The 13,459-nt window shown below is 38.0% G+C and overlaps 1 protein-coding gene across 1 annotated transcript in view; it reads left to right on the plus strand.

The window, feature by feature from the left end:
• Positions 1-13,459, plus strand: part of KIF13B (kinesin family member 13B) — a 203,102-nt gene that overhangs the window by 62,221 nt on the left and 127,422 nt on the right. Inside the window, exons 3-5 of the mRNA XM_047090638.1 lie at positions 5,789-5,801; positions 10,390-10,450; positions 11,875-11,967. Coding sequence (XP_046946594.1) covers positions 5,789-5,801; positions 10,390-10,450; positions 11,875-11,967 — 167 coding nt within the window. The remainder of the gene's footprint in view (positions 1-5,788; positions 5,802-10,389; positions 10,451-11,874; positions 11,968-13,459) is intronic.

The following is a 13,459-nucleotide window of genomic DNA, read 5'->3' on the forward strand; positions in this document are numbered from 1 at the left end:
ACAGGAAGTATGCTAGCTTGCTGGAGAGGAGGAATCTTATAGGGCTGTGATGTGGGAGATGATGCTCGACTAGTAACTTGGGTTGCCTCTACATACCAGGCATCTGCAAATATCAGTGCTAGAAGTAACCAGAAATAGAACTTGTTGAATGCTTCATGTTCATGTTCTTATTGTAAGTAAAAAGAGCTATACAAGTGATCTGGTTTATAACTTCTCATTTCTTCTGCAACATCGTTACCAGCTGCTTCTCTCTTCTCTCTCTCTTCTCTCGTTAGATAGTTCCATTAATGGGGAACTGGCTCTTTAACACAGTGCTAATTATCCTTCTTTCTTTTCTTTTTTCTTTTCTCTTCTCGCCTCTTCTTTCCTTTCCTTTTCTTTTCTTTTTCTTTCTTTGAGAGAGAGAGCATGAACAGGGAAGAGGGGCAGAGGGAAAGAGAGAATCTTAAGCAGACTCTATGCCTAGCACAGAGCCCAACGTGGGGCTCCACATGGGACTCAACACAGGGCTCGATCTCATGACTGTAAGATCATGACCTGAGCTGAAATCAAGATGTTGGATGCTTAACTGATTGAGTCACCCAGGACCTCCCCTACCTCCTGCCTTTTTAAAGTAGACTTCATGCCCAGTGCAAAGCCCAGCATGGGGCTCGAACTCATGACCCTGAGATCAAGACCTGAGTTGAGATCAAGAGTTGGATGCTTTACTGACTGAGCCGCCCAGGTGCCCCAACACAGTGCTTATTATTCTTGTATTAGAGAGAGATCCCTCTTCTTTTTGCTTTCTCCAGTGGATCACCAAATTCAGCCTCTAAACTGACCTAGAACAAGTCTGTTTCTCCTCTTGGGGACAAGTATGTGAACCCTCTCAAATCAGAAGGTGGTGTCATGTCTTCCTTTAATCTTCCCTGCCCTGTGCCAGGCTACATATTTCCAGTCCTTTGATATATTCTTTCAGTGGTAGCATTTTCAAACCCTTCTACATCCTAAGTGCTGTTCTCCAAAATATTCTAGTTTATCAATGATGCTTTTAAAATTTTTCTTCAAAAGTGGAGTACTCCAAATGTCAATAAAACAATAAATAGGGCTTTTAGTGATGTTTATACTTATTAAAGTTGGCTAGAGAAGCAAAGATTGACTCATGAGTCTGGTCAGTGTCAAGATTTTTAGTCAGATCAGCTTTATTCCTTAAGTGGAAAGCACATTGGGGGAAGGGTGACCAAGAAAAAATAATGATCACCACACAGATTGTTGTTTGGTTGCTGGTACTGCCAGCTAAGTCCAGAAAAGCAACAATATCATTACGTAGCATGGCTGTGTTAGAATAAGCTCTTTGTGATATATACATCCGTTATGGAGTAAGTTGGAGAGAGATCCTGTTAAAATTGAGATTTCAAATATTTCTAATTGTGAAGGTTTCAGAAACTTAAATCTTTAAAAGAGGTGTTGATATTTGGATATAATGTTTAATTTTGGTAGGTGGACAGCATTAATTGATTTGTAACTTGTCATTTTTTTAAAAATAAAGTCTTCTAATGTTTATTTTTGAGAGAGAGTGCAAGCAGGGGAGGGGCAGATAACAGAATCTGAAGCAGGCTCCAGGTTCTGAGCTGTCAGCACAGATCCCAACGTGGGGCTCGAACTCACAACCCACGAGATCATGACCTGAGCTGAAATCAGACGCTTAGTCAACTGAGCCACCCAGGCGCCCCTGTAACTTGTAATTCTACTGATATTGCTTTGTATTTTACACATAGAGGGTACTATGTGGGTTATTTTAGTCCCAAATTGATTTTTTTTTGTTATGGTAAAAATATCAATAAAAATTTCCAAAGATCACTAACATATAAAGTCGTCATTAAATTTCTTCTTCATATTGTGGCATTCTAAAAATTAGTGTAATTAGACATAATTTTATGGTGTGGATTTATTATTTAAATGAGACATAAGCTGCACCCCTAAACCAGGTCAGTAAAAAGAAGGAGATGAGTAGCTTATCCACAGATAACTGTTCTGTCCAAACTATGCAACTAAATCATTTGTTTCCCAAGTTGACTTCTTCCTGAAAAGCACATCCATCCATGTTCATCCACCTGAGCTGTTAACATCTCCAGTAACTAGACAGTCACCATTTGGGAAACAGTAATTGTTGCAGGCAAGATTCATCAATGGATCCTCAAATTCATGGGTGAAAGTATGATGAGAAATGGTATTTACATAGTCTCAAAGTCTCCCCTTAAAAGAAAAATGTTCAAAGGGAAAACTAGTGACATTACTAGTAATGTTAGTGGAGAAACCTAGTAGATACAACCATAAGCAAGTGATCACAGAGTTACTGTCATCAGTTATGAGATGTGGATGGACATCATCATGTGCCTTCTGGTATGAGGCACTGAGAAGGGCACAAGATTTTTTTGTGTGTTGTGCTTGCCAAAATGCTTAACCTGAATTTAGTTCTGAGGAAGCATTAGAGAAACCCAGATTGAAGGACGTTCTACAAAATAACTGGCTGGTCCTCTTCAAGTGTCAAGGTCATGAGAGACAGACTCTCCCAGATGGGAGGAGACAGACAATTGCATCTCAGGTGTGATCCTGGACCAGAGAAAGGACATCAGTGGGACACAATTGGCAAAATGTTTATATAAGGTTGGCTGTAGACTACTTAATATGTTTTGTGTTGATGGTTAATTTCCTGGTTTGATCATTATGACTATGGTTATGTAAGATGTCTACATTTGGGGAAGTTGGGTGAAGCATACACAGGAATTCTTTGTGCTATTTTTGGAATGTTTTGTGATTCTGAAGGTATTTAAAGTGAAGTTAAGCAATAACAACAAAGTAATTCAACTCAGCTGAGAGAACTAAGACTTTCAGGTTTTTATTTTGTGACATCTCTCTTGATTGGTCAGGGACTGATTTTCTTTGCTTCCTAAATGCCCACTGTGAGCTGGACACTGGACACTGGACACTGTGAGGTTTCTAAATGAGGGATTTGGGGAGAAGTTAGCCATTACTATATTGGATTGCAACTACACTTTTTGTAAGGTTTTGTTTAATTCATTAATTTACTTATTTATCTTTGTACAGAGCTGTAATTACATCTTTGGGTTTCCAATGGCTCTGTAGGTTATTTGAGCTTTGCTGCTGTAGTCACCAGAATCCCTAGTTGGAAACTTAGCTCTGTAATTAATTTGCTGGTTTGTTTCTGTTTTTATTATTAGGTTCTGAATTCAGGTTAGTCTCATGGATTCTTATGTGATGGGTCATATATTACTGAATTTTATATTTGTCGATTGTCTCTTAGGAAGAGCTGAGTTTTGTATAAAATATTTAAACTTGAAATATCATGCTAAATATCATATTTTTACCTCAGAAAAGACTGTCTGGAGTTTTATAAATATAATGAATAAGTAAACTGATACTGGCATAAGCACCAGGTGGTAATCTTTTATTGGGTAATAATTAGAATGGAGGAAATTAATACATTGGGAAATGTTTCTGTTAGCAAGAACAGTTGTTAATGTATGACTCATAGATTTTTAAGTCTAGAAGAAACTTGATGAGGCTGTTTTGATCAGTGCGGAAGAGGGGAAGAGCCTGGACTGGGGAGTCAGAAGACCTAGTTTTACATCCCAGACCCGTCACTGCTCTTTATTGTCTAAGTCAGGTCATTTTACTTTTCTGAGCCTTGAGTTTCTCATCTGTAAAACTGGAAAAATTATAGTATCTTGCAAAATTATTGTGAGAATTACATGAAGTAGCATGCAATGTCCCTGGCCTGATGTGGGCGTTTCATATATGCCGGCTCTGTTCTTACCTCCAGCTAGGTTTATAACTAAGCCATCTGCAATGGATGAGAATCTGCTTTGCTTTTAAAGACCTATGCAAAGATGCATATATGCAGTGGAACATTACATAGTCATAAAAAAGGATGAGATCGTGCCATTTTTGACCACATGGATGGACCTAGATAAGTCAGACTGAAAAAGACAAAATACCATATGATTTCACTCATGTGGAATCTAAAAAAATAAATTAATAAACAAACAAAAAGAATCAGAGCTGTAAATATAGAGAACAAAGTGATGGTTGCCAGAGGGCATGCAGTGGATGGATGGACAAAATGGGTGAAGGGGAGTAAGAGGTACAGGCTTCTTGCTACGGAATGAATAGGTCATGGGGATGAAAGGTACAGCATAGGGAGTATAATCAATGGTATTGTAATAAGGTTGTATAGTGACAGATGGTGGCCCTGCTTGGGGTGAGTACAGCATAATGTTCAAACTTGTGGAATCATTATGTTGTATGCCTGAAACTAATATAACATTGTTTGTCAACTATACTAAAAAACAACAATAATAACAAAACCCCGAAAAACAGTAAAACCACAAAGATGACAGCATGTGTCAAGTGATCTCTACCAGTATTTCATAGGGTCTTTTTGTTGGGAAGTTTTTCCATATCTCTTATTCCAGAGAAATTACTTTCTTTTGTATGTCAGCCATAATTGGCTGTCACCCCAGGATCCATTAGACAAGTGTCACTCTTTGGTAGACTTTCCTTGGTATTTTCTTTCTTTTTTTTTTTTAAATTATTTTAATGTTTTTATTTATTTTTGAGACAGAGAGAGACAGAGCATGAGCAGGGGAGGGGCAGAGAGAGAGGGAGACACAGAATGTGAAGCAGGCTCCAGGCTCTGAGCTGTCAGCACAAAGCCCGACGCGGGGCTCGAACTCACAGACTGTGAGATCATGACCTGAGCTGAAGTCGGACACCCAACCGACTGAGCCACCCAGGCGCCCCTTTCCTTGGTATTTTCATGTTCTTATCTGAAATCATTTGATGTAAGCAAGTATTAAAATTTAAACCTTTTTTCCTTAGCCAGAACAGAATTCAGGTTTTTTAAAAAAATTTTTTAATGTTTATTTTTGAGAGGGAGAGAGAGACAGAACAAGAGCAGGGGAGGGGCAGAGAGAGAGGGAGACACAGAATCCAAAGCAGGTTCTAGGCTCCGAGCCATCAGCACAGAGCCCAACGCGGGGCTCAAACTTACGAACCATGAGATCGTGACCTGGGCCAAAGTCAGATGCTTAACTGACTGAGCCACCCAGGCGCCCCAGAATTCAGTTTTTTAATAGAAGGACCTATATAAAGAGTGAACTACTGCTGTATCAAAGCAGAGAAAACTACTTGGGAGTGAAATCAGATGGTAAAAAGTAATGAAGGTTTAAATTATATTTTTTACGAGACCCATACAAGGATACGCAGAATGGATAAAGCAGAAATATTAGGACTTTAAAAACTATCCAGTGCTCAGATGATGCTTCTTCTTCCTGAGAGATACAAATTAGTTTTCTATAAATAAGGACTCTTAGGGGTGCCTGGGTGGCTCAGCTGGTTGAGTGTCCAACTTCTGCTCAGGTCATGGTCTTGCGGTTAGTGGGTTTGAGCCCTGCATCAGGCTTGCTGGTGTCAGTGGGGAGCCCTCTTGGGGTCTCTGTCTCCCTCTCTCTCTGCCCTTCCCCTGCTCGTGCTCTCTCTCAAAAATAAATAAACATTAAAAAAAATTAAGGACTCTACCCTACTAGTTAATAGATATTAATTTACCCTTTATTTTAAATTGCTATTTGATTTCAAAGTTAATAGTTAGTAGTAGTAATAAAAATTTACATGATATTTATTATCATTTTACCCTTCAAAAATTGTCTTCTAACCAAGAAAAAAAATTTTTTTTTAACTTTCTTCCTCTTCTTTCATGTCCACAATGACGTCCCTTTTGGAAACTCAGAAGCCAGCCAAAGGTAAGATACTTGATTTATTATAAATGCTTGTGAAGATCTTATGTGTGTATTTATAAGTACTGGTAATTTTCTTCTCAAAAATTTTTTCTGTCACTTTTGTAAAAGTAATGCAAGCTGTCAGCCTGTTCATAAATCCAAAATCATTTATTGGCATAGGAGGAACTGGAGGTTTATGGAAAAGCTGTATTTGTACTTTGACCAATTCTGGCCAGTTTCCTGGCAGCTATAACACAGATTCCTTTTGTGCTCTACTGTTCACCATGGATTGGCTCGAAACTGGTCGTTCCAGACTGTGGTCAGAACCGTGCTAGGCAGACTCATCCATGTTGCTCCTGAGACAGCTGGGGACACATTCCCAGGCCAACAGAAAGCAGTCCTGGCCCACAGGTTTGTCAGGCAAATGTGCTTTCATCTTAGATTTGAGCCCAGATTCTAAAGAAACTTCTGTGGAGCGCATCAGTATCTCCTAAGGAATTCATAGGTGTGCCAAAGTGGGCACAAGGACTATATTTTTGAATTGACCATACTCTGCCATTACTTGGAACTTGTCAGGAAATTCAGATTTTTATCTAAGTTCTTAGAATTTTGTTTTTGTTTTAAGAGTCTGTGGTTGAATTGTAATTCCAATCTCTATTATTGTTGCTAAAATATGTATAGGAATGGCTCTTTGGGACTGAATAATTTTTTAATAGTATAATGTGGCACTGGATTTCTTTGTATTTGTAAAATTCACTTTACTAGTTTGATCTCTTCTGTGTACAGGTATTGGATTATTTTTTGTTTTCTTATTTTTTTGATGGAGCCAGAGACTGGAGATTGCAATAAAGCTGTGAGGAAGCATTACATGACCATTTAAAAACTATTCATGTTTTATTTAATTCAGTTGTGTCTTCATGTTTAGAGACAACATTTTGTTGACATAAAAAGTATAGAAGGACCAACATCACATTACTAACATAGTGGTTACTTCTAGGGAGAGGTATGCTTGGTGAATGGGAGACCTTTTATTTTTACTTTATGTTTCTGTGTTATTTGACTTTGTGTTGTGAATGTGTGCTTCTTTACTGTTATTTGAAAAAAAAGTTTTATTTTATTTTAAGGGAACAATATTTAGAAAGAAAAGGGCTTGTCCTTTAGGACATCCTTGGCTGAAGATTCTTATAATAAGTGGAAGATTCCTATATAACAAAATTGCTTAAACTTAGAGACCATTCAGCATTGTGAGTAAATAAGAACTAAGTGTTCATTAGTTCCCAACTTTGTACCAGGCTGTGGCACTTTCACATAATTTGAGGAATACAGCTAATCCAACCTAATGATGGAGAGCCTAGTGATAAGCAGACCCCAGCTGAAAGTCTGGTTTCCAATCCCAGCTCCCTCACCTGCCAGCTACCAGATTCTTAATTTCTTTATACCTCAGTGTCCTGTGAACAGGGCCTAGCACCTGTATTGACTAGTGGTTTCTGTAATGGTAGCATCTCTACTGCAATTGAGAATTAGAAATGCAATTGTTAAAGAAATCCCTAAATTAAAAAAAGAAAGAAAAGGAAAAACAAACAAACAAACCCATAATGACTGAGAGAGGAGTGCCATTCTGAGCCTGCTCTCTGGTAAGTGCACGCATATGGGGATGGCACCTTTGAAGTGAGAGCTAAGCTTACAGAACAAGAAGCAGGATAGTTTCTACTTATCCTGATTAAGAACAGAATTAAATAAGAGATGAGAGTTGAAAGCTAGAACAGAAGAAACCTAATTTGAATTTCACATTTTATTCATTCTCACCATGCTGTAATGATTGTCACTATGGCTGACAAATACAGTTTGAAAAGGACCCAAAATGCAGTTTGCCCCAACCCAAGTCCTTTGGAACCACCTTCCATATTCCTTTTTCTTTTCTTCCTCTCTCTGTTGGAGTATTGCTAACACAGCGAGCCACCACTCTTGACAGATACAGGTCTAGCTTTGGAAAAATGTTGAGGGTCAGTAATGTACAACATAGTGCTTCAGCCGGTGGATGGCTTCTGGGCTCCAGGGCTCCTACCTCTTCCTGGGTCTTGCCAGTCATTGGGCTTCTCCTTGCCTTCTTGGCCTAGCATTCCCATCACTGCCCCCTCCCAGGGAACAAACACCTCCCTGTCTGCTGTTTTGCAGAAAGATAGGGGTGTTCTGATCATTCTCTGCTTTAAAGGTCTTTTTAACCAGTCATCCTGGCGGCTGCCCCCAGGGTGCTCTCATGCCCATTACTTGTTCTCTTGGTGCTCTCCCAGAACTGCTCTTACCTTTGCAACCATCTTCTTCTGCAGTGTTTTGGCCCCATTCTGCCCTACCCTGTCCCCCATCAGTCTCATTATAGCTATTTTTCAGAGAGTCTCCATTTCTATCCAGATAGAAACAAGCAGTCTAGCTTTCAAAAACTTGCTCTCCTTTCCCCTCTTCTTTCCCCTTTTGGCCCTTTCCCTTCTTTCGCTCCATCATTTTGAGTTAATTTCAAGTGGGAGGGGGATATAGGCATGCATACTTAATTTACCATTTTAATCTAATTTCCTTTCTTTAAAAAAATTTTTTTTAACTTTTGGAACTTCGATCCAGGTAGTCTTGTGAGTTTACACAGATGCACTCTCCTGGAGGGACAGATAAAATATTTTAAAATACTGAAATCATGTCATCATACTCAAAAACAACATAATGTGGGGCGCCTGGGTGGCTCAGTTGGTTTGACATCTGACTCTTCATTTCAGCTCAGGTTATGATCCCACGGTCGTGGGACTGAGCCCCTCATTGGGCTCTGCACTGATCTTGGAGACTGCTTAAGAGTCTCTCTCTCTCTCTCTCTCTCTCTCTCTCTCTCTCTCCCCCCCATCCCTCTCTCCCTCTCCCTCCCTCCCTTTCCCCTCTCCCCTTCCCCGTCCCCCCTTCTGCTCTCTCTCTCAAAAAAAAAATTGCTTCAAAAACAACATAATGTAACTTTAGGGACTAGCAGCAAGCTGGGGCTAATGCAGTGTTTACTGGACCTTGGGATCAGACACAGGTTCTCAGAAGTGATTAGAGGTTCACCTCTTATTAGATTAGATTAGAGGGGGCCCTGATGTATGGGTGGATGAGGACTGGAGAACTCATCATATGAAAACTGATTTGAGTGAGGCTTCAACATGAAGAAGTCTTAAGAAAAAGATTTTGGCCACCAACATTGAGCTGTCTGTGGAAATTAGAGGGCGTGGAGACATTGGACTTTGGAAAGACCAAAATCTGGGCTTCGGTATCTGGGAGTGGCCGTGTGACTAGTCATGTAAAGGTGGCCAGAGGTAGAGGAAAAAAACAAGCAACCACGTAAAACATAAAACACAAACTCCCTATTCAGATGCACTTGCAAACTGACATATAAAGGCCCAAGAGGATAACTGTTATCAGGAAGTGAGGCAGCCGACTCCCAAAATTGGAGAGAGGCTGAAATGATTTTAAAAACAATTACACTTAAAATCCTTAGAGACTTAATTATAAAACATGAAATCAAAAAAAGAAAAACCAATGAAAAAAAGTTAAAGATTGCTAAATAAATAAATAAATAAATAAATAAATAAATAAGCAAGCAAGCAAGCATATTTTGGAAAGTAGTAAATGTAAAAGATCCAAACAGAGCTGGTCTGTGATATCTCACCAGGTGGCATTAACCACTAACCACTTTCCAGTGTGTATTCTTACTAAGCTTTTCATCTGTATAGATTTTGGAACAAACATGGGACTGTGGTCCAGACTTTATAACTTTTACATTAATACATGAACATTTTCTTATCAGTGTTCTGCTGATAAAAGCTATGCAGTGTTGTACATGGGTGTGTTATAATTTTTCGATTCTGCTGTCTTGTAACATTTTCAACATGCTGTAGTAATCATCTTTACATCTTAATTCTTTTTTTTTTTCCTTTTTTATTTTTTTTTTATTTAAAAAAAATTTTTTTTTCAACGTTTTTTATTTATTTTTGGGACAGAGAGAGACAGAGCATGAACGGGGGAGGGGCAGAGAGAGAGGGAGACACAGAATCGGAAACAGGCTCCAGGCTCCGAGCCATCAGCCCAGAGCCTGACGCGGGGCTCGAACTCACGGACCGTGAGATCGTGACCTGGCTGAAGTCGGACGCTTAACCGACTGCGCCACCTAGGCGCCCCCTTAATTCTTTTAAAATACCTGTATTTTCTCTGAGAAAACTAAAACTGTAGAGAATGTATAAAAGCATAAAGAGGACAGAGATCACTAATCTTATGCAGAAATAAATTTTATATGTGTAACTAGGTGTGTGTACATGTATATGTGTATATAATAACCACCATAAATATTGTTTTGTAACCTCCCCCTTTTCACTTAACATTGTGAAGGGTTTTCCATGTGAAATAAAAGTCTATATCATTTATAGAGTATTCGTTGTAAAACTGTACCATAAATAATTTAACTAACCTCCATTGTGAAGACGGTAAGTTATTTTTATTTCACTACTGTGAACAATGTTATCAATGTTACAACATTGTTATAGCATTATAAGTATATTAAGGGTTTATTCTTAGTACATACTATACTGTTTTTATTTTTCAACAGGTGTTTGCATATGATCATTGTTTCTGGTCCATGGATGAATCAGTCAGAGAAAAATATGCAGGTAAGTACAGCATCCTATTAACTACTTACAATATAGAAAAGGTGTTTTTATGTTTTTTCCATAAAGTATGACAGCATTATTTTTTGTATAACTTTAAAAACCATATAGAGAACTTCCTCCCGTCTTTGCTGTTTTTATATTAATCAGGAAATAGATTAACAAGGTGCTGTTCTTGGTATAAGACAATGAAGGTAGATTAATAGGGTACATGGTTGAAGTTATCACATGCATTCCCAGGCCTTACATGGGACCTGGAGTACACTAACCATTTAGATTCTCTTCGATGTCCGTGATGAGTCTAGCGAGGCAGCTTGATATAAGGAAAGATGAGCCAAGGAGAAAAGGAAACCCTTAGTTTAGTCCAGGCTCTGCTCCTACCTGCCTCTGTGACTAGTAAGTCACTTATGTTTCATTGTTTCATTTCTCTCTTTAATGGATTCTCTAAATTTGCTTGGAATTCTGTTATTTTCTTACTCAACGATGACTGTCTTAAGTTTAGAACTTGTCTACAAGTTTAGGACTACAGCGACAGCCTTCTAATTTCTTTTATTCCCTACTGCTTTTATGACACCTGTTTCTAAGCAGTATCTTTTAAATATTGTCATATTGTATTGGCTTTTGTCATGAGACAGAGTAGTATTACAGCTGGTTCAAAAACTTAAGGTTAGTTTAGTATAGCTGGCCTGACAGATTACTTACAGATTGCTTCTGTATTGGAAATAAGAGGATGATATGCTAATCTGGGAAATTAACTAGGAAGTGGGGCATATTGGAATGCTATTTTTAGCATTCTAACAAACATACTTTCTCTGTAAGTATATATATAAGTATATAACAAACTGGATGCATAACAGCATCCAGGCCTTTCATATTTCATATTATATTCAAGACTCAAAGAGAGGCTGAATGATTTTGTTTGATTATTGACATACTTAATTTAGCCTGTGGAAGAGAATTTGAACCTATTATTTTTGTCCATGATTGAAAGCTAGAAGAAATTTTCAAGATCTTCTCTCTTCTAGCTGGTATGTATTGTAGGCCCTATAATTAAAAATTATCATTGAAGAAAAGGAGAGGAGATTGATATATATAATTGTTTAATTCAGGTTTACTGAGGTTCCAAATATAAACTTTGGATATTTTTAATCATCGTTTACAAAATTAGCAGTTCATTAGCTTTTTGCATTGCAGAGGATTTTTGGCCAGTGTTTATTAATTCAAGTTCATATTATCCAGGAACTTTTTACTCATTTCCTATCCTGGGCTAACTAGAAATACTTGAAAGACATAAGCCTTTGGACACCTTCATCAAGTCCTAAAATCTTGTTTGGAGATCTACAACTTGAAAAAGTGCATTTTTGAGGGGGTTGTTTTAACTAATATGTAGTCAAAATATCCTTTCTTATTCTTTTTCTCTCTTTCAGGTCAAGATGATGTTTTCAAGTGCCTTGGGGAGAATATCCTTCAGAATGCGTTTGATGGTTACAATGCATGTATCTTTGCCTATGGACAGACTGGTAATGTTAAATAATATATACTTTTTTAAGCTTTAAAGACTGTAACAGAGAAAGTAACAAAGAGAATACATATTGTTAGCATCTTATCAGTTACAATTGATAAGGAACATTTTGAATTCTGTACTTCTGTGGTTAACAGGAAAGAAAATCTATATAAAGTGAAGGAGTCACTCTTATAAGGGTATGTTGCATAGGTTGTCCAACTGAAAACTAGTCTTTGTGGAAGAATGGTTCTGGGAGCACCTGGGTGGCTCAGTCATTTGAGCGCTGACTCTTGATTTCGGCTCAGGTCATGATCTTATGTGAGATCAAGCTCCATGTTGGTCTCTGCACTAACAGCATGGAACTGGCTTGGGATTCTTTCTCTCCCTCTCTCTCTGCCCCTCCCCCACTTTCTCTCTCTCTCAAAATAAATAAATAAGCATTAAAAAAATTAGAATGGTTGTGATATTTTTAAGAGCCAGTATATGATGTGGTTAAAAGAGCACAGATTCTGAGCCAGGGTAGCCCAGCTCCAGCCCAGCTCCTATGAAACTTACACCTCAGTTTTCTTATCTGTAAAATGTTGGTAAGTGTAAGCCTTCCTTATAGGGTTGTCACAATTAGTTAACATCAAAAACTTACAGGAAAAGCCTGGTACTTAAGAAGTGGTGTATTGGTTTGAGATATTATGACAATGATAAATGTCAAGTGATAAAAGCAGCAATTTGTAGAATTAAAAATATGTTTATAAAAGCATTGCTACTAAAGAAGGAATAAGAGTTATACTTAAGTTAGGACTATGCATGATTTAATGTTTTCCTTTCTATTTTCCTGTGTTTTCTAAATTTTCTTTAATGAATATGTATTTTTGGTACAATGGAGAAAATAATTTTATAGTAGAGAAAGAAGATTACTCTGGTTTTTACACTGTTGCCAAAGGGTAGTAAGTTAATTTGCTCTGGGGCCTATAGGGATAATGTGTATTTTTTGTGCTATGATTAGTGGTTGGGAACAGTCACAGTAGTACTCATCATATGGATCTTCCCAGTTAATTTTAGAAAACTAGTTAGACCTCACTTTTTTTCAGTTGTTTTAGGTAATTTTTTTAAAGTATGAAGATGGTTAAATTATGTTTTTATTTTCTTCCTAAAAGGTGCTTATTTTATTTATTTTGAAAGAGAGAAAGCGTGCGTGCGCAGGGCAGTGGGGGCAGAGAGAGAGGGAGAGAGAGAGTCCTAAGCAGGCTCCACGCTGTCAGCTTGAAGCCTGAGGCAGGGCTCAGTCCCACGAGCTGTGAGATCACTACTTGAACCGAAATCAAGAGTTGGATGCTCAACCAGCTGAGCCACCCAGGCTGCCCAAAAGTGTTTACTTTAGATTTTACATGTGTAATAGGAAAGCTTCCATATTTGGTTAGTCTTATCATTATACTTGGTATATTTCTTATTTTATTTTGGGCATTTTACTAAGTGCTATAATTTATTATGAGCAATGGAATGGGAGTTATGTA

Source organism: Lynx rufus, unplaced genomic scaffold (genome assembly GCF_022079265.1).
Source record: "Lynx rufus isolate CCGP_SWC_20201006 ecotype Redwood Valley unplaced genomic scaffold, mLynRuf1.p SCAF_3, whole genome shotgun sequence".
Lineage (NCBI taxonomy): Eukaryota > Metazoa > Chordata > Mammalia > Carnivora > Felidae > Lynx > Lynx rufus.